Source organism: Macrotis lagotis, chromosome 1, assembly GCF_037893015.1.
Source record: "Macrotis lagotis isolate mMagLag1 chromosome 1, bilby.v1.9.chrom.fasta, whole genome shotgun sequence".
NCBI classification, from domain to species: domain Eukaryota; kingdom Metazoa; phylum Chordata; class Mammalia; order Peramelemorphia; family Peramelidae; genus Macrotis; species Macrotis lagotis.
The window spans coordinates 840,821,442-840,841,506 of record NC_133658.1 but is presented as its reverse complement, the minus strand read 5'-3'; the positions used below and the strand labels follow the sequence as shown (position 1 = coordinate 840,841,506).

The window sequence follows — 20,065 nt, the reverse complement described above, 5'->3', positions numbered from 1 at the left end:
TGATCTGGGTGCAAAAGAACTTTCCTGTTAACCTTCTAAGTTGCGTTGGGTTGGAAAATTGTTTCATTCCATTCTTTTGTGGATTTGCCACTCTAATTTCATTACAGTCATTGTTTAAAGTTTTTGGAGAAGTTTCATGGAGAACCAATGTGGGTCCCTTAGTTCCAGATCTCAACTTTATTTTAAAAATGCTGTTTTTGATGCTTTGCTGGTAGAGGAGTATATTAGGAAATATAAGTGACTTTAAAAGAAAAATGCATTAAAAATGCTTTAACCATCCACTACTTCTTTATGTTCTATGAGACAAAAATGCTAACAAATGTTCATAATGATCTTTATAAAATTTTAAATTAATTATTTTTATTTTAATGTTCCCTTTTTAGAGGCCAAAATTATCAAGTTGCCAAGAAAACATTTTTTACATTCTAAAATATACTTTGGTCATTTAAAAGATTCTGGTTATGGCAATTCACATGCATAAAATTAAATTTCTTATTAAATTATTATAACTATTATCAATGCCTTCATGTTTTGATGTTATGTATTTCAAATACCTCATTTGATTAAGTTATTATTAATTTACTATTTTTAAAAATATGCTGTATTTTTTCTCATTTTTGTTTTCTTATCCAATTTCATACATATTCTTATTTTGCTTTTAATAAACTGGAATTCTGCCCATAACTATGGGTATATGAATTACGAATGATTTATCTATGGTGATAATTCATTTCATGTCTGGTAAAAATTTAATAGTGTGTGTGTGTGTGTGTGTGTATGTGTGTGTGCGTGCGCGCGCGCGCATTTGTATGTTTGTGACATTGGCCATAGCCCAACAGGTTGAGTGCCTCCTGATTCTTTTGTGTCTTCTAAGTATAATCCTTTTATTTGCATGGAAAAAACAGGGTTACCTTAATAAGAAATGTTAGAACAGTTAAATTTTCAAATAATTCTATCTAGAATGTCATATAATTTATATCATAATCTTAAATGAACATGAACAAAAATATAGTAGTCTTTAAAAACTCATTGAATCCTTTTAAGTATTTTAAATGAAAAGAAATATTTTTAAGTGGAAGGACTTACTATAATCCATGCGTTAAATTTGACTTTACCTCAGGAATCCTAGTTGCTCAACAATCCTAGTTACTCAAAATGTTAAGAGGTAAGAACTACATTCAGACACCTTCAGATATCTAACTAATAGCATCATATACCAAATATAGATCATATATGTAGGAGGAAATTAGCAGATTTATACAACAAACTCAGAAACTCAAATCACAGATAAAAGAAGTAAACATGACAGACACAGAGATCAGTGGACTGATAACCAAGTATATACTTATAGTCCAAAGAAAACACTGGACTTCTGGGTTCATCTGACTCTTCCTATTACTGTTTTCAGTATGACAAAGCGACTCTGTTTGATTTTAAAGCTATACACCAATGGATTCAGAACTGGGGTTAGAAACAGTAAAAGTTTGGCCATAGTTACATGAAAGAGAGGTGAATTGAATGTACCAAATCTGTGAATTAGGGCCAGGATGATGAGTGGCACATAGAAGATGAAGACTGTCACTATGTGGGAGATACAAGTGTTGAGGGCTTTAAGGCGGCCCTCACTTGAAGCAATGTTCACAACTGTCTTCAGGATTAGGACATAGGAGACAACAATGAACACAGAGTCAACGCCAAAAGAACAAAGAACAAGGACCAGCCCATAGATTATGTTGATGCCAATAGGTCCACATGCCAGCTTCATGATATCAGGATGGTAGCAATAACCCTGGGAGAGGATGATGTCCTTGCAGAAGGGTAGCCATTTGAGCAAGATAGGCAAGGGTGCCATCAGTATCACACCCCTCAAAATAGCCACTAGTAGTATGCCAATAATCCAAGGATGAGTAAATATCATGGTATAGTGTAATGGATTTCGAATTGCCACAAAGTGATCATAGGCCATGGCCAAGAGGATTGCAGACTCCATAAAGGAAAAGGCATAGATAAAATACATCTGTGCCAGGCAGCAGTGGAACTCTATCTCCCAGTGGTTGATATTGAACACTGTGGGCAATGTCTGTAGCTGCCAGCATGAACAAGAAGATGTATTGAGGTTCATGAAGACTGGAAGTAGTCTTAATGATGAATATAATGATACAATTACCAAGGAGGGCAATCAAGTACATGATGCATAGAGGAATAGAGATCCAGATATGTGCTGCCTCCAAACTTGGGATGCCTGTCAGGAGGAAGAAAGGTGGCTGGAATGGGCTACTCCTCAAATTTAATGCATACTGACTCTTTTGTGGCTGAGTCATATACACTAACAAGCCATGGTCCTATAGGGGAGAAACAACATGGTAAATGAGTTAGAACATCTTTATCTAACTTCTCAAAGGGAAACATTAAACTCCATTCTCCTTCAAGCAAAATTACTAGATTTTCAGAATTGTCTAAAACTTTTTCAATACAGGAAACAAGACTAACCGCCTTAGGGATTAGGTTCTTTGTATAGATTGAGAATGGTGAAACAGGATGTAGACTATTTATGAACAAAAGCTTTAAAACAGCATTAATGTGAAGAGATCAAGAAAGAAAATTAAAGTCAGAAGTATTATAAGGGATGTTATTCCAGGGTTTTAGAGAGAACAGTAACAGTTTCTTAGTTACAAAAGTCTCCGATATCATGTAGTACAACCTGTATCTACATATGAAATCTTTCTAAAGCATTTCTAAAACTTTCAATTTGTGAAAAGAACAAGCTCTACATGGAGTCCATTCAGTGATAGAAAACCCTTCTGAGGCAATTCATTCTACTTTAAGACTGTTTTAACTGATAGAAAAATTTTTCTTGATATAATAGTTTAAATCTATCTCATTATAACTTATGCCCCTTATACCTAGTTCTTCTTCTTGAGAGATAAATAGGAGAAAATACAATACTTTGATATTTTCTTAGTCTTTTGGGGACAGAAAATGAATGTTAAATAGTGTGTTCTTTTGAAGTTGTAAAATACATAAAAAATGAGGGGACTATTACAAACAAGCACAAAGTTATAAGTAATCATAATTTATCAAGGCCTAACATCATAGAAAATATAAAATGTCTTCTCAAATATTTTATGGATGTGGAGACCTTGATTATGAACTTGTAAGGAAAGAGAACCTATGACCCTACTCCATTGGAGGGAGAAAATCCTGGGATTTCACCTCCCTGCCTACTCCCCACACTCTGTCCCAGAATCTGGCAACTCAAGCTCTCTGCTCAAGAGCTATTTGAGGAGGAAGAGAAATGGTGAGTTCATTTAGTTAAAAAAAGATCACCTACTTTTCAATGACCTGGTTACTCCATTCTACTTATTCCTCTGAAAGCATGTTTACACACACACACACACACACACACACACACACACACACACACACACACACAAAGATACTTCCCATCCCTGTTTCTTTGAATGGAATATTGCAGACTTGCCTTTCTTCTGTCTTGATGCTCCATTCATCCTTCATTTTTTCATCATCACCACTCATATTACTTATATGACCATCTCTCTCATCATTACAAGCATTATTATTTTTCTTTTATTCTTTTGATTTTTGAAAGACAATGGGATTAAGTGACTTGCCCACAGCTAGTTAAGTATTATGTGTCTGAGACTGATAAAATCATTCCCATCTACTTTGTCATTATTAATATCAGGAAGTGTGCTACCATAAATATTTTTATTTTCTTCAGCATAGCATGGGGTTGGAATCTTGGAATTGAAATCAATAAGAATTGGGTTCAAGTCACAATTTTGATATATATTAGATATTTAATCTTCAGTAAGTGATAAAACCTTTCAGATCCCACATTTGTAAAAATGGGAAAGAGTTCTCAGACTTCTGACCAAGATGGTGGGAAGAAGCCAGGCATTGTCCTAAGGTTTCCTGGCTTTCCCTCAGAACTAACATGAATCAAGAAAATAACCTAGGAGAACATCAAACAACAATGTTTGTCACAGGGGACCATGGATGAGCTGGGAACAGAGAGCAAAGAGCCAGTGCAGGGGAATTGGGCTGAAGCCTGGGGACCTACCTTATAACAACCACAGAAACTTTGGCTGTGTGACTAGTGGGCAGGAGAATTCCAAAATGTGGCTAGACATTGATATGTTCAGCTTGGCTGGTCTGGAAGACCAGGGCCGTGATCTCCATATTTTTAGCAGAGTACCTGGATTTCCAGTTGAGTCCTGCCACCCCCCCATTCCTGTGGGAGAAAGCGACTCTTCCCAGAACAAAATAACAGCCCCCCAATGCCCCCTGGTTCAGGTGTGGGCAGCAGATCTCCCCTAGTCCTAAGTGATGATTAAGGAGATTACTATATAAACAGATGTTCCAAACCATATTGTTCAAGCATGATCCAGATACTGATGCTCCTCCCATCCCCTTATCAGTGGATCCCAAATCAAGGTCACAAACTCTTCAGAAAAAGTATGCAGCACCCCCTACTGGCCTGTCCATTTTTTCATTACTAAGTCCAGTGAGCAAAGCCTCTAGGGATTTCAACACCAAAGATCTATGCACCAGCCTTTCACCCAACACAAATTTCTAGGAAAATGAAGATAAAACAGTGGAAAAGAGAGTCCATTGAAAGCTACCTTGAAGGCAAAGATCCTAACTCAGAGAGCTTTAGAACTTCTGAGGAGAATATGAATTGTTCTCTAGCCCAGAAAGACTTTTTAGAAGAGATCAGAAAGGAGTTTAAAAAACAATTGGAAAAACTGGAAAAAGAAATGCAAGAAAAAATTAACACTTTGGAAAAGAAAAATTACCATCTTACAACAAGAAAATGAAAATTCAATTGGACAAGTGCAAAAAGAAAATAATTCTCCAAAACACACCTGGGCAAATGGAAAACTCTTTCAAAAATAGAAATGACCATTTGGAAAACAAGTTTCAAATGGTAAATGAAGAAGTCAGAAAGAAACAATTTAGATACCAGGGAACCACAGTTAGAATTACGCAGCACCTGGCTGCATCAACATAAAGGGATTGAAGTGCCTGGAACATGATATTCCAAAGAGCAAAGGAGCTTGGAATGCAGGCAAGATTCACTATCTAACAAATCTGAGCTTCCTCTTCCAAGGAAAAAAATGTATATTTAACAAAATAAGAGACTTCCACCTTTTCCTGATAAAAAGACAAGAGGTAAACAGAATATTTTGATTTCAAGCAGGAGACTCAAGAGATACATGAAAAGGGGAAAAAAGGTCAAGAACAAAACTGTATCTAATAAGATAAAATTGGCTAAATTCCCACCTGGGAGAAAGATTCTCACAACTCTTAAGAATTGTAACTCTTAGAGACAATATACTTAGCCAAAAGTAGTGGACATTTGTGACTTATTGGTGACTCTGACAGAATGATTTAAAACAATTTCTGCTTCAAAAGGGGGTCATAGAGATGGGAGTTTGGAAAACATTGAATGGGCTAAATTACATTACATGAAGAGATACAAAGGACCTATTGCAATAGAGGGGAAGAGGGAGGAGGTGAGAACCATCTGAATCTTACTCTCATCAAATTTGGCTCGAAGAGAGTTTTACATATACACACTAAGTTAAGTTTAGAAACTTATCTTACCTTTCAAATATTAAAAACAGAAAGGGGTGGGGAGGAAAAGAGGAAATGACGGAAGGGAAGGAAGAAGGGGTGAAGGGAAAGGTAAAGAAAGGGCAAGGGGTGGAGATAAGGGGGCAAAGTATTCAGAAGCAAAATACTGGGGAGTAAAGATAAGATGAAAAAGAGGGAAAATACAAACAGAGGGAAGAGAGAATGGAGAGAAATATAGAGTTATAGAGTTAGGTATTATAACTTTGAATGTGAATGAGACTAACTCTCCCATAAAACATAATCATATAGCAGAGTGTATTAAAATCCAGAATCCTACAATATGATATTTACAGGAAACTCATCTAAAGCAGAGAAATACATATAGAGTTAATGTAAAAGGTAGGAACAGAATATATTATGCTTCAGCTGAAATGAAAAAGTCAGACAAAGCAGCTGCAAAAATAGATCTTATTAAAAGATACAAGGAAGAAAACTGTATCCACCCAAAAGGTACCATAGACAGGGAAGCAATTTCAATACTAAATATGTAAGTGGTATAGAGTCCAAATTCTTAGGGAAGAAGCTGAATGAATTACAGGAAAACATAGACAGCAAAACTCTACTGATGAGAAACTCAAGAATATCAAGGGATTTAATGAAAAAAAGTATAAAATAAGGTGGTTTAGCCTTACCTGATCTAAAATTATATGACAAAACATGAGTCATCAAAGCTGTCTGGTAATAGCTAAGAAATTGAGTGGTGAATTAGTGAAATAGACTAGGTGCAAAAGCAATAGAAAGAAATGATTATAATAATCTTCTGATGATAAACCCAAAGAGCCCAGCTTCTGGGATAAGAACTGTCTCTTTGATAAAAAACTGTGGGTAAAATTGGAAGTATGGCAGAAACTTGGATTAGACCAACATCTCCATCATTTTCCAAGATAAGATCAAAATGGGTATAGGGTTTGGACATAAAAGACAAGGAGAAAAAGGAATAGTATACCTGCCAGATATATGGAAAGGGAAACAAGTCATTATCCAATGAAATGATAGAGAACATCATTAAAAACAAACTGGAGTGGGGTTGGGGCAGGTAGGTGGTGCCCCAACAGGATTAGATTAGCAAAATGTTTTCAGGAGATTTTACCAAACTAATTCCTAACCTTACCTTCTAGGAGAAACCAATTTTTTATTTGTTCAAATAAATTAATAAATAAATTGTAAAAGAATATACCATGTGGAAATGAAGTCTGATAGGAAAGCAGACTTCTTTTCTTGTTCCAGTAATATGTGTTTGTATACATGAGTGTCAAGAGAAAGAATGGTGAGGGAGAAGAAATTCCCTCCATGAGTAAATAATAGATAGTATCTACAAGAAATGACAAGAGGAAAAAAATAGAAAAAAAAATGACTTGGACAAAGACCACTTTAACTGTCTTCTCTTCTCTTCCTCATACTTCCACAGTCTCCAACAAAAGTTTCAGGTTCACAGCCAACATGAAAGGAATCCCTCATTCTTTCTATTGCCCTTCTTCTTCTTTAGTCAATGCTCCTGTATCAGTCTTAACCTAAATTTCGCAAGGGCAGACAAAACTCACCATGAAGTTTGTGTTCCTTCTGCTCAGGGGAGCTCAGCTGCAGAACCTCAATCTCCAACTTCATACTCTGCCACTCACACTGAAAGAAGCATCAGGGCCTAGATTGCAGAAACATAAGCAATGTATTTATGGCTAAGAGAAATAGATGAGACAGAGGGTCAGCTGTGAATCAACTACCCAGGGGAAAATTAGCTCCAAGATCTGCTCTTGGGAGAGGAGCATTTGCCAAAGGGAGAAAAAAAATCCTCAAATAAGCCTCTGCAATCCTAGTTCACTCAACTTCCTTCTTAAACTTCTAACAGTTATTCTAACCCTCATTACTACATGAATCTATCATTGTCAAATAATAACTGAAAATGAAAACAACTCACATTTACATGGAATTTTCAGGTTAATTAACCCTAATGGGAAGAGTTATTACACCTACGTAAACAACCCTTTAATCACCAGTCATTTTTATTTTAATCATGTAATTTGGAAGTCTTCTGCAGTTATATTGACTATGCCCTTCTCTCTCATTCAGAAAATACTGAATATCTTTTCCTTGAATTATCTTTTCTCGATCAACTATAGCCCTATACATGACCACTTGGCATTACTTTGTGATGGCTATTGGAACTGGAGTTGTATGATGAGATATTTGGTTCCATGGGCTTGCCTCTAATCCCCATAGACAAAGTTAATTGATTATAAGAGCAAGCAACCTCAGATGTCAACTGGCTCAAGGTGAACTTGATCCAAAAGTATCTATGTAGTTGGTGATCAAAGAGAGAAAATAAATAATTATATGTGTGTTTATATACATATATATATATATATATATGAATTTAAATGTGAAGATGTGAATTTAAAATTTCAATCACTTTTGATGAGTGTCCTAGATATATGCATTTGCATTCACATACACACACACACACACACACACACACACACACACACACACATATATATATATATATATATATATATAATTTATATATGTCTAGAAAAAGAAAAGAAGATCTGTGAAGTAAACAGCTACTTTAGGAAAAAAGACATAAAATTGCATTTTTATTTTAAGGCTTCAATATAGAAGAGAATAATGAGATATTGGTCAGAAATGGAGTATATTTGACAAAAATATATAATCTAAATATATTTATATGTGTGTATATACATACATATACACATATATTACAGAAGTAGAAGCTTATAGATTGAAGTATCAAAAGAAAGTGTCAAATAGAAAAAATATAATTGTTAGTTTTGCCAAACTACAATCTTCTATTTACTTTTAATTTCTCATTGTATAGTATCTTTTTGGGGAAGGGCAGCTATATATTTAGAAATGAATGTAATCAAACACAAAAAAAGAAACTAAAATAACATACAGCAGTAAAAGTAATATGTGTTAAAATTATGTTTGAATCTAATGTTTATTTTATACCTCAGAGGCAATAGAGAGCCATTGAAGACTCGTTTTATAGGAAAATGATTTGGTCATATCTGTTCACTTAGAGATGCAGCTAATAGTTGTGCATGGTACTAGAGATAAGAGAAGAGTGCTTGGAGAAATGAAGGCTTACTAGTTTGTCAGTTCCATTAGGAAGTAAAAAGTCCCAACCAAGATTGTAATGGTATGACTGAACATATTTTAGCAGATAGATAGATTAAACATAGAATTTGAGGGAAGGTGCTATTATTATCCTGAGTTTGCAGATGAGGGAACTGAGGAAAAGAAAGACTGAGTGACTTGCCCAATTACTCTGTGTCAGAGGCTGAATATGAACTCAGACTGGAGGGTAAATATGTCCAGTACAATAGGAATTTTAAGAATCATTCCAGGGAAGAAGAGAGAGTTAACATTTGAAAATTACAACAGACATGACACCAACAGTGGTGGTGGCATTAGAGAAGTGGTGGTGCAAGGAGTTGAAGAGGCAGATGGGAGATATAGACTCTTAGCTTGTTGGTGCTCATATTTTCCTTCTCCTTACTCAAAGTGTGAATTATTAATAAGGAATTATAGCACCCTAACCTAGATTTCCTGTGTGTCCTTTGAAGACAGGTGCCAGCCAGTCTGTGCCTGGTATAATACTTGTGCACTGGGATTCTTTGCTAATTAATGGACTTTCATCTCTTCATAGTCTAGGGACTTTTTTTTAATCATTGAATTGGTCCTCCCCTTTGCAAGAAATTACTGACTCTATCCCATTCTATGCACTACCATTCTGTTCTTTCATTCTTCTTTTATTGAACTGTCATAAATGTAGAAATTCTTTACAAATTGTGAACCTGGGTTCCTAATGGATATTCATATCTCTTGTAATAAAGCAGATTTTCATATAAATCTTATGGCATTGTGATTGCTCATTGCCATTATGCATTTTTTCCCACAGTGTACCTGAGACATAGAAGGGAAAAATGTGAATGGTTTACTGCACAAAATTAAACTAACTTGGAAATCACCTTCATAGTTTGAAAAGCAATATATTGCCTAGGAAGTCAATATTTTATAAATTCTATCTGTAATCTGTATTTGTGAGTTTTTTTTCCTTTTTATGGAGAAAAGAAAGTTCCAGAGATTAAGATCCCCCTCTTTGACTATAACTGTCCTGATGTAATTTCATTTCCAAGTAGCAAGGATACTTTCTACGTGGGCCCTTTGAGTTTTTTCTTTACTTCTTGAAGAGAAAGCATCAGAAGAAATAAAAGATTTCAAGGAAAATTTATGTACTAACCTAATCTCAGAGTCCTCTATTAAACACCTCTCCTAAAATAAACAGGGAAATAATAACTACTTATATGAATAAGGAGAATAAAGTGTTATTGGGGAAAAATGATTAAAAAAAACATTTAAGGGGGAGAGAGAAGGAAAATGATGACCTGTGCCAGAAATTTGAAAAGCAAGGAAAAGTGAAACTAAGGAGTAAGAAAAGGAAAAAAAAAACTCGCTGAGGGAATCTCAGAGGAAAGATAACCCAGTGAAAATTGTGTATGATCACAGTGGAGCTGGTTGCATGTGTATTTTCTGGGGAGAAAATACCAGGACACAAGCAATTATATGACACATGCTATGCTAAGCACTTTACAAATATTATATCATTTGATCCTCACAAAGATCATGAAAGAGGTTTTGTTATTGTCTTCATTTTTAAAATGGGAAAACAGAGCTACAAACAACACCTTAGTGTTTTTAACAAGGGTCACTAAGAAGCATTAAACAGAAGACTTAAATTTTGGACTTTCTGACTCTAGACCCAACACTCTATTTACTCAGCCCTCTGGCTGCCTCATTAGATTCCTAGCTGACATCTGGTAGAAGTCCAAGAAGATATATGAGAGGCTCTGTGTCAGAGGCTGGATTTGAACTCACACTGAAATGCTCTGTTAATATGAGCAACCTGCAAAGACCCACATTCTGCTTTTCTGCAGAAATCCAATTCATAATCTGTCACCTGGCAGACACCAACACTAGGACCCTGACTCAGTACCAGATAAACTTCCAAACCCTTATAGTCATTCAATGAAGTAGAGGAATTATAAACTTTCCTATGGAGAAGACCTGACTGAATAAAAAATTGTGATCTCTAATATCAAGACAAAAGAGCCTAAAAAGGTAAATGGGGAAAAGGAAACATAATGTAATTAATGGAAATGAACAGTTTAAATCCATATATGAGAAGATAATACTTGTAATTCTTTAAAATGTTGCCACTAATAGTATAACTAGAAGGAATATATATATATATATATATATATATATATATATATATATATATAGAGAGAGAGAGAGAGAGAGAGAGAGAGAGAGAGGAGAGAGAGAGAGAGAGAATGGTTATAAGGTGAATTTGAGGGAATGAGAGAAAATAATTAAAGGATGAAAAAGAGGAATATACAAAGTGCTGAAGAAAAGGAGAGAAAATGGGGTAACTTGTTTCACATGAAGAGGCATAAAAATTTTATAGTGGAGGGAAAGAAGGGAAGGAAGGAAACGGGCATCATTTGAATCTTATTCAATATTGGCTTCAAGATGGAATAATATACAATTGAATTTAGAAATTTATCTTACCGAACAGGAAAGAAGAGAAGAGAGTAGATAAGGGGGTAGGAGAGAGGCTGACATAGAAAAAGAATATCAAGGGAGGAAGCTGACAAAAGAAAATATTGGTAAGCAAAGAAAATATGAAATAAGAGAGGAAAAACAGGAGAGGTAATAAGATGGAGGGAAATATGCATTTAGTAAACATAACTGAATTTGTATGGGATGAGCTCTCCCATAAACCAGAAGTGGAAAGGAAAGTGGATGAAGACCCAAAATCCTATGATATATTGTCTACTAGAAACATGTTTGAAATAGAGATTCACACAGGCTAAATCTTAGGGACTGAAGCATAGTATATTATAGTTCAATTGTCATAAAAGAAAAAAAAAGCAGGGGTAGTAGAAAAAGCAAAAGCAAAAATAGATCTAATAGGTAAGGAAGGAAATTTCAGAAATTGCACATCAAGGAGAAAAATGTTGCAAGCAACCAGAAAGAAACAATTAAAATATCATGAGAATAATACAAAATTTAGTAACTTCTACATTAAAGCATTCTAAGTCTTGGAACAGGATATTCTGGAAGGCAAAAGAGCTTGAATTACAACTAAGAATCAACTAGCCAGAAAAAATAAACATATTCTTTCAGGGGAAAATATGAACATTCAATGAAATAGGGGCTTTCAAATTTTCCTGATAAAATAACCAGAGATGCACAGAAAATTTGATTTCAAATACAAGGCTCAAGGGAATCATAAAAAAGATAACAGGAAAGGCAAATCAAAAGGAACTTAATGAAGATGCTGTTTATATTCCTGTATGGGAAAATGACGCTAATAATTCCAATGAAATTTCTCATTTATTAGGCACAGGTGGGAGTTGAATTTAAAGGGATAATACATTTAAAAGACAGAATTAATATGTGAGAGAGAAATGTATTGGGAGAATGGGAAAGGGGAAGGTAAAATGAGGTAAGTTGTTTTACATAAAAGAAGCAAGAAAAAAGCTTTTGCAGTGGAGTGGAAAAGGAGGGAGATGATGGAAAGTGAGTGAGCCTTACTCTCACTGTAATTGAATCAGAGAGGGAATAACATATACACTCATTTGAGTATAGAAATCTATCTTACCCTAGGGGAAAGTAGAAGAGGAAATAAATGGGAGAAAGGAGACAGAGGTAGGTGATAAAAGAGTAAGAAGATTGTGGAAGGAAGGAAGTTAGTTAAAAGCAAAACACTTTTGAGGATGAAGAGGTGAAAGGAGAGATAGAATAGAATAAGTGGGAGTGGGGGAATGGATGGAGGCAGATACAGTTAGCAATAGCAACTGGGAAAATAAAATTGAAACATGTTTCTCTGCTACAGGTCTCATTTTCAAACACAGAAAACTGAGTCAAATCTATCAAAAAATAAGAGACATTCCTCAACTGATAAATGATCAAAAGTTATGAACAGTTTGAAGATGAGGATATCAATGCTATCTATTTATTTTAAATTTGATAATTTACAATTGACAGGAGAAACGAGGGTTAGAATAATTCTGAGGTACTATTTTATACCTATTACATTGGTTAATAGGACAGAAAAATAAAATGACAAATGTTAGAGGGGATGTAGGAAGAAATGAGACATTAATGTACTGTTGGAAGAGTTGTGAAATGAGTCAGCAGTTCTGTAGATCATGCCTATCCTTTGACATAGCAATAGGTCGACTCCCAGGTCAATATGCCAGAAGAGATTTTACAACGCAGGAAGAAAAAAGACATATGTATAAGAATATAAAAGCCATTATCTGGTGGAAATGAACTGGAAACTGAGGAGATGCTCATCAGTCTTGGAATGGCTTAAAAAATTGTGGTATGTTACTAGATGAAATACTGTTATAAAATGTGATGTAAAAAGATGCTCTCAGCAAAAAAAAATGTGTATATGCAGATGCAATGGGAAACATATTTCATACAAAGGTATCAAACACCTTCACTGAGGATGAAACTAAATGGTCTCAAGGTCATATTACCACACAGATGGCAAATTCTTCACCTTGAAAAGGCTACAAGTGAGGACCAAAGTGTAGGGTGTGTTGGTACATGATCTTTGGTTTACAGATGATTTTACACTCAATGCAGCCTCTGGAGCTGAGATGCAACAATGTATGGATTGATTCTCTGCTGCTTGTGTTAAGTTTTGTCTAACAATTAAAACCAAGAAAACACAGGTGCTTCATCATCCAACACCATAAAATCCATGCAGGTAACCATAAATTACAATAAATGGAGAAGTTTTGAGTTCTGTGGACAAGTTCGCTTACCTAGCTAGTCTCCTTTCCAAGTAGGTACACACTGCCAATGAGGTTGACACACACATTGCTAGAACTAGCGCAGTATTTCGGAGGCTCCAAAAGAAAATGTGGGAGAGAAGAGGTAGTAGACTGACTATCAAACTCAAGATCTACAAAGCCATTGTGCTGATCTCATTGCTTTATTCCTGTGAAATGTGGACAGTCTACCAACATCATGTCAGGAAACTGAATCACTTCCATTTAAATTGTCTTAGGAAGATTCTAAAGATCACCTGGCAGAAGTTAAACTACCTAGCATTCCAATATTACTACAGAAATTGCAATCATGATGGGCTGGACACATAGTTAGAATGCCAGAGATATGCTTACCAAAAAGACTATTCTATCGAAAACTCACACAGCAGGGCATACCCTCATCAGTGAGGTGCTGCACTCTATGAGGCAGGAAGAATTGAAGCAGGTCAAAGAAAATATGACATTCATAAGTTTAGAGTACCCACCCCAGGTGTTCACATGAACTATTTGTGTCTGTCCTGTGACAGAACATTCAAACTCATATTAGTCAGACTCACTATATTTTGTCTCAAATAAAGTGATGTTACTTTGGTCTTCTTTTATAATGAAGAATAAGAACCAACCAATCAATATACAAAGAAACAGTAATGTTATAGGATGATTAACTGTGAGTGACTTATCCTATCTCAATAATGCTATGATTCAAGAGAACTCTGAAGAACTCATGATAAAGAACACTATAATCCAAAAGACAAAACTGTTGGTGTCTGAATACAGATAGAAGTCTATTCCTTTTTTGATATTTTATTTTTTAATTACATGTTATCAAAGTTTTTCAACATTCATCTTCTTGTATATTGAAGTGACACATTTTTCTAATACCTTCCCATCCTCCCCTTCTAACCCTCAGTGATTAACAATGTGGTAAAAGTACATTTATGTTTAACAAGTTTAATCATTATTCATTTTTTGTTCAAGAAGCTAGGAAGGGAAAAGAAAGAAATCCATGGGATAGGAGGAAAAAAATAAGAGATTTTTAAAAGTGAAAAGAGTATCCATTCATATTCTGTTTTTTTTTTATTTTTTTAATTTTTTTCCTCAGTATGTGGACTATGTTATCCTAGGGTTGTCCTAAATTACTGAACTGCTGAAAAGAGCTGCATTCATCATATTTGATCAACTCACAAAGTTGTTGTTAACATGTACAATGTTCTCTTGTTTCTGTTCCCTTCACTCAAGATCAGTTCATGTAATTCTTTCCATACTTCTCTGAAGTCTGAATATTCATGATTTCTTTTAGAACAATGGGATTCCACAGCAATCATATGCTATAGCTTGTTCAGCTATTCCCCAATTCATAGGCAATCCTTCAAATTCCAATTTTTTTCCACAACAAAAAAAGTTGCTATAAATATTTTTGAACATGTAGGTCTTTTCCATTTTTTCATGATTTCTTTTGAATATAGGCCTAGTATTGGTATTGCTAACCCAAATGGTATGACCATTACTCTGAATGCAATTAAAGAATAGTATTTTCATCTTTTTACCTTTTTTTCTTTCTCATGATTTCCCCCTTTGTTCTTATTCTTTTATAGAATGATCAATGTGGAAGTGTGTGGCACAGTTGTGAAAGTATAATCTATATCATTTACTTGCTGTGTTAGAATTGGGGGTGGAAAAGTAGGAGGGAGAAAACAAAAAAAAAATGAATGTTGAAAAATATTTTACATACAATTGGAAAACCAAATTAAAATATAATTTATAAAAACAGAAAGAATTTAATGTAATTAAAAGGGCTATGAAACCCTAAATGACTCTAGAGACAAGTTCCAGAATATTGTGCCTAAAAGGTGAAAATCAGGGTGATTTTGAACTACTTGCTCAAAAATTCAAATAATTAAAAAGATCTGTGATCTTATGTATATGAATGGCCCTCCAATAGTACAGATTCCAATTGATCTATGTCTACTAACCCTGTGAGACTTTTGTCTTTGGTCTTCTATAAATTCATCAAAAGTATTTCCTGCAAGATACTGAGGAACTTCCCTTTTGTATCTTGAAATGATTAAGATACCAAGGAAAGAACTGTCTGTTCCTCACTCTTGGCAGTATCTTCTGTTATTTTTTTTTACAGAGTTTATGTCATTTTACTTATTTATTAATTTATTTTAGGTTTTTTTTATTAAAGATATTATTTGAGTTTTACAATTTTCTCCCAGTCTTGCTTCCCTCCCCCCACCCCCACCACACAGATAGCACTCCTTCAGTCTTTACTTTGTTTCCATGTTGTACCTTGATGCAAATTGGCTGTGATGAGAGAGAAATCATATCCTTAAAAAGAACAGAATTCTCAGAGGTAACCAGATCAGACAATGAGATATGTGTTTTTTTCCAAATTAAAGGGAATAGACCTTGTACTTTGTTCAAACTCCACAGCTCCTTATCTGGATATAGATGGTACTCTCCTTTGCAGACCGTCCAAAATTGTTCCCAATTGTTGCACTGATGGAATGAGCAAGTCCTTCAAGGTTGAACATTACTCCCATGTTGCTGTTAGGGTATACAGTGTTTTTCTGGTTCTGCTCATCTCACTCAGCATCAGTACATGCAAATCTCTCAAGGTTTCCCTGAAATCCCGTCCCTCCTGGTTTCTAATAGAACAATAGTGTTCCATGACATATACATATATACATATATATATCACAGTTTGCTAAGACATTCCCCAATTGAAGGACATTTACTGGATTTACAATTTTTTGCCACCACAAACAGGGCTGCTATAAATATTTTTGTACAAGTAATGTTTTTACCCTTTTTCCTCATCTCTTCAGGGTATAGACCCAGCAGTGGTATTGCTGGGTCAAAGGGTATGCACATTTTTGTTGTCCTCTGGGTGTAGTTCCAAATGGCTCTCCAGAAGGATTGGATGAGTTCACAGCTCCACCAACAGTGTAATAGTGTCCCAGATTTCCCACATCCCTTCCAACAATGATCATTATCCTTCCTGGTCATACTGGCCAATCTGAGAGGTGTGAGGTGGTACCTCAGAGAAGCTGAAATTTGCATTTCTCTAATAATTAATGATTTAGAACATTTTTACATATGGCTATGGATTGATTTGATCTCCTCATCTGTAAATTGCCTTTGCATATCCTTTGACCATTTGTCAATTGTGGAATGGCTTTTTGTTTTAAAAAATATGACTCAGGTCTCTGTATATTTTAGAAATGAGTCCTTTGTCAAAATCATTAATTGTAAAGATTGTTTCCCAATTTACTACTTTTCTTTTGATCTTGATTACATTGGTTTTATCTCTGCAAAAGCTTTTTAATTTAATGTAATCAAAATCATCTAATTGGTTTTTAGTGATGTTCTCCAACTCTTCCTTAGTCATAACCTGTTCCCCTTTCCATAGATCTGACAGGCAGACTAATCCTTGTTCTTCTAATTTGCTTATAGTATTGTTTTTTTTTTTTTTATGTCTATGTCCTGTAACCATTTGGATCTTATCTTGGTAAAGGTGTGAGTTGTTGGTCTAATCTAAGTTTCTTCCATACTAACTTCCAATTATCCCAGCAGTTTTTATCAAAGAGGGAGTTTTTATCCCAGTGGCCAGACTCTTTGGGTTTATCAAACAGCAGATTACTCCTCTCCCGCTTTTACACCTAGTCTATTCCACTGGTCCACCACTCTATTTCTTAGCCAATACCAAACAGTTTTGATGACTAATGCTTTATAATATAATTTTAGATCAGGTAGTGCTAAGCCACCTTCATTTGCATTTTTTTCATTAAGCTCTTGGCAATTCTTGACTTTTTCTTTCTCCATATGAATTTACTTACTTTTTTTCCTAACTCATTGAAGTAATTTTTTGGAATTTTGATTGGTAGGACACTAAACAGATAGTGAGTGTAGTTTTGGTAGAATTGTCATTTTTATTATATTAGCTCTACCTATCCATGAGCAGTTGATATTTGGCCAGTTATTTAAATCTGATTTAATTTGTGTGAGAAGTGTTTTATAATTGTTTTCAAAGATTCTGAGTCTGTCATGGCAAATAGACTCCCAAATATTTTATATTGTCTGAGGTTACTTTGAATGGGATTTCTCTTTCTAGCTCTCCCTGCTGTTTCTTGCTAGACACATATAGAAAAGTTGAGGATTTATCATGGTTTATTTTATAACCTGCAACTTTGCTAAAATTGATAATTGTTTCCAGTAGTTTTTTAGATGATTTCTTGGGATTCTCTAGGTAGACCATCACGTCATCTGCGAAGAGTGAGTTTTGTCTCTTCCTTCCCAATTCCAATTGCTTCAATTTCTTTTTCTTCTCTAATTGCTGATGCTAACATTTCTAATACAATATTAAATATTAGTGGCGATAATGGGCACCCTTGTTTGAACCCTTACCTTATTGGGAATACCTCTAGCCCTTCCCCATTGAATATAATGCTTGTTGATGGTTTCAGATAGATACTGCGAATTATTTTAAGGAACAGTCCATTTATTCCTTGTTTTTAATAGGAATGGATACTGTATTTTGTCAATAGTTTTTTAAGCATCTATTGATATGATCATATGATTTCTGATAGGTTTGTTATTGATATAATTGAGTATACTAACAGTTTTCTTAATATTGAACCAACCCTGCCCTCCTGGAATAAATCCTACTTGATCATAATGTATTATCCTAGTGATGACTTGTAGTTGTTTTGCTAAAATTTTATTTAGGATTTTTGCATCTATATTCATCAGGGAAATAGGTCTATAATTTTCTTTCTCTGTTTTAACCCTTCCTGGTTTAGGTAACAGTACCATATTGGATTCTTAGAAAGAGTTAGGCAGAGTTCCAACTTTCCCTATTTTTCCAAAGAGTTTATATAGGATTGAACCAATTGTTCCTTTAATGTCTGGTAGAATTCACTTGTGAATCCATCAGGCCCTGGAGGTTTTTTTTTAGGGAGTTCAATAATGGCTTGTTGGATTTCTATTTCTGAGATAGGGTTGTTTAGGTATTTAAGCTCTTCTTCATTTAACCGGGGCAACTTATATTTTTGTAAATATTCATCCATTTCACTTAGATTATCAAATTGGCATAGAGTTGGGCAAAATAATTTCAAATTATTACTTTAATTTCCTCCTCATTGGTGGTGAGTTCACCTTTTTCCTTTATGATACTAGCAATTTGGTTTTCTTCTTTTTTTTTAATCAAATTGACCAGAGGTTTATCAGTTTTATTGGTTTTTCATAATACAAACTTTTGGTTTTATTTATTAATTCAATAACTTTTTTGCTTTTTTGCTTTTGCTTTTATTAATTTCTCCTTTAATTTTTAAAATTTCTAATTTGTTATTTGATTGGGGATTTTTGATTTATTCTTTCTCTAATGTTATAGCTGCATGTTTAGTTCATTGATTTTCTCTTTCTCCAATTTATTCATATAAGCATTTAGAGCTATAATATATCCCCTGAGAGTTGCTTTGAATGAATCACATAGGCTTTGGTATGTTGTTTCATTATTATCATTATCTAGGATAAAATGGTTAATTATTTCTAAAATTTGTTTTTTGGCCCCCTCATTTTTTAAAATGAGGTTATTCAGTTTCCAATTTGCTCTGGGTTTATATCTCCTTGGCCCAGTATTGCATATGACTTTTATTGCATTGTGATCTGAGAAAGATGTCTTCACTATTTCTGCCTTTCTGCATTTGATCATTAGGTTTTTATGTCCTAGTACATGGTCAATTTTTGTATAAGTTCCATGTACTGCAGAGAAAAAGGTATATTCCTTCCTATCCCCATTCAGTTTCCTCCATAAGTCTACCATATCTAATTTTTCTAACATTCTATTTACCTCCTTAACTTCCTTCTTGTTTCTTTTATGATTTGATGTATCTAGATCTGATAGTGGGAGGTTGAGATGTCCTACTAGTAGAGTTTTGCTGTCTATGTCTTCCTGTAATTCTTTCAGCTTCTCCTCGAAGAATTTGGGTGCTGTCCCACTGGGTGCATATACATTCAATATTGAAATGACTTTATTGTCTGTGGTACCTTTTAGGAGGATAAAGTTTCCTTCCTTATCTCTTTTAACACTATCTATCTTTGCTGCTGCTTTGTCTGAAATAAGGATTGCTTCCCCTGCTTTTATTACTTCAGCTGAAGCAAAGTATATTTTGCTCCAACCTTTTACCTTTACTCTATATGTATCTCTCTGCTTCAAATTATTTTCTTGTAAGCAGCATATTGAAGGATTCTGGTTTTTAATCCACTCTGCTATTTGCTTACGTTTTAAGGGGGAGTTCATCCCATTTACATTCAAGGTTATGATTACTAATTCTTTATTGTCCTCTGTGCTATTTTCCCTCTGTTTGTATTTTCCCCCTTCCCCCCTTTATCCATATTCCCCAGTATTTTGTTTTTGAATACACCCCCTTCAGTATGTGTATCCTCCTATATCACACCCTCCCCTTTCTTTCCCCTTTCCCTTATTCCCTTCTCCCTTCCCTTCCTTTTGTTATTTCCCCTTATTTCCC

The 20,065-nt window shown here is 34.7% G+C and overlaps 1 protein-coding gene across 1 annotated transcript; it reads right to left on the bottom strand.

Annotated features, from left to right (window-relative positions):
* Nucleotides 1-1,378: 1,378 nt before the first annotated feature.
* Nucleotides 1,379-2,321, bottom strand: LOC141507717 (olfactory receptor 51G2-like). Its single transcript, XM_074215660.1, is given in 2 exon segments — nt 1,379-2,078; nt 2,080-2,321. Coding segments are annotated over 2 exon segments (942 nt in total).
* Between the last annotated feature and the right edge of the window lie 17,744 nt (nt 2,322-20,065).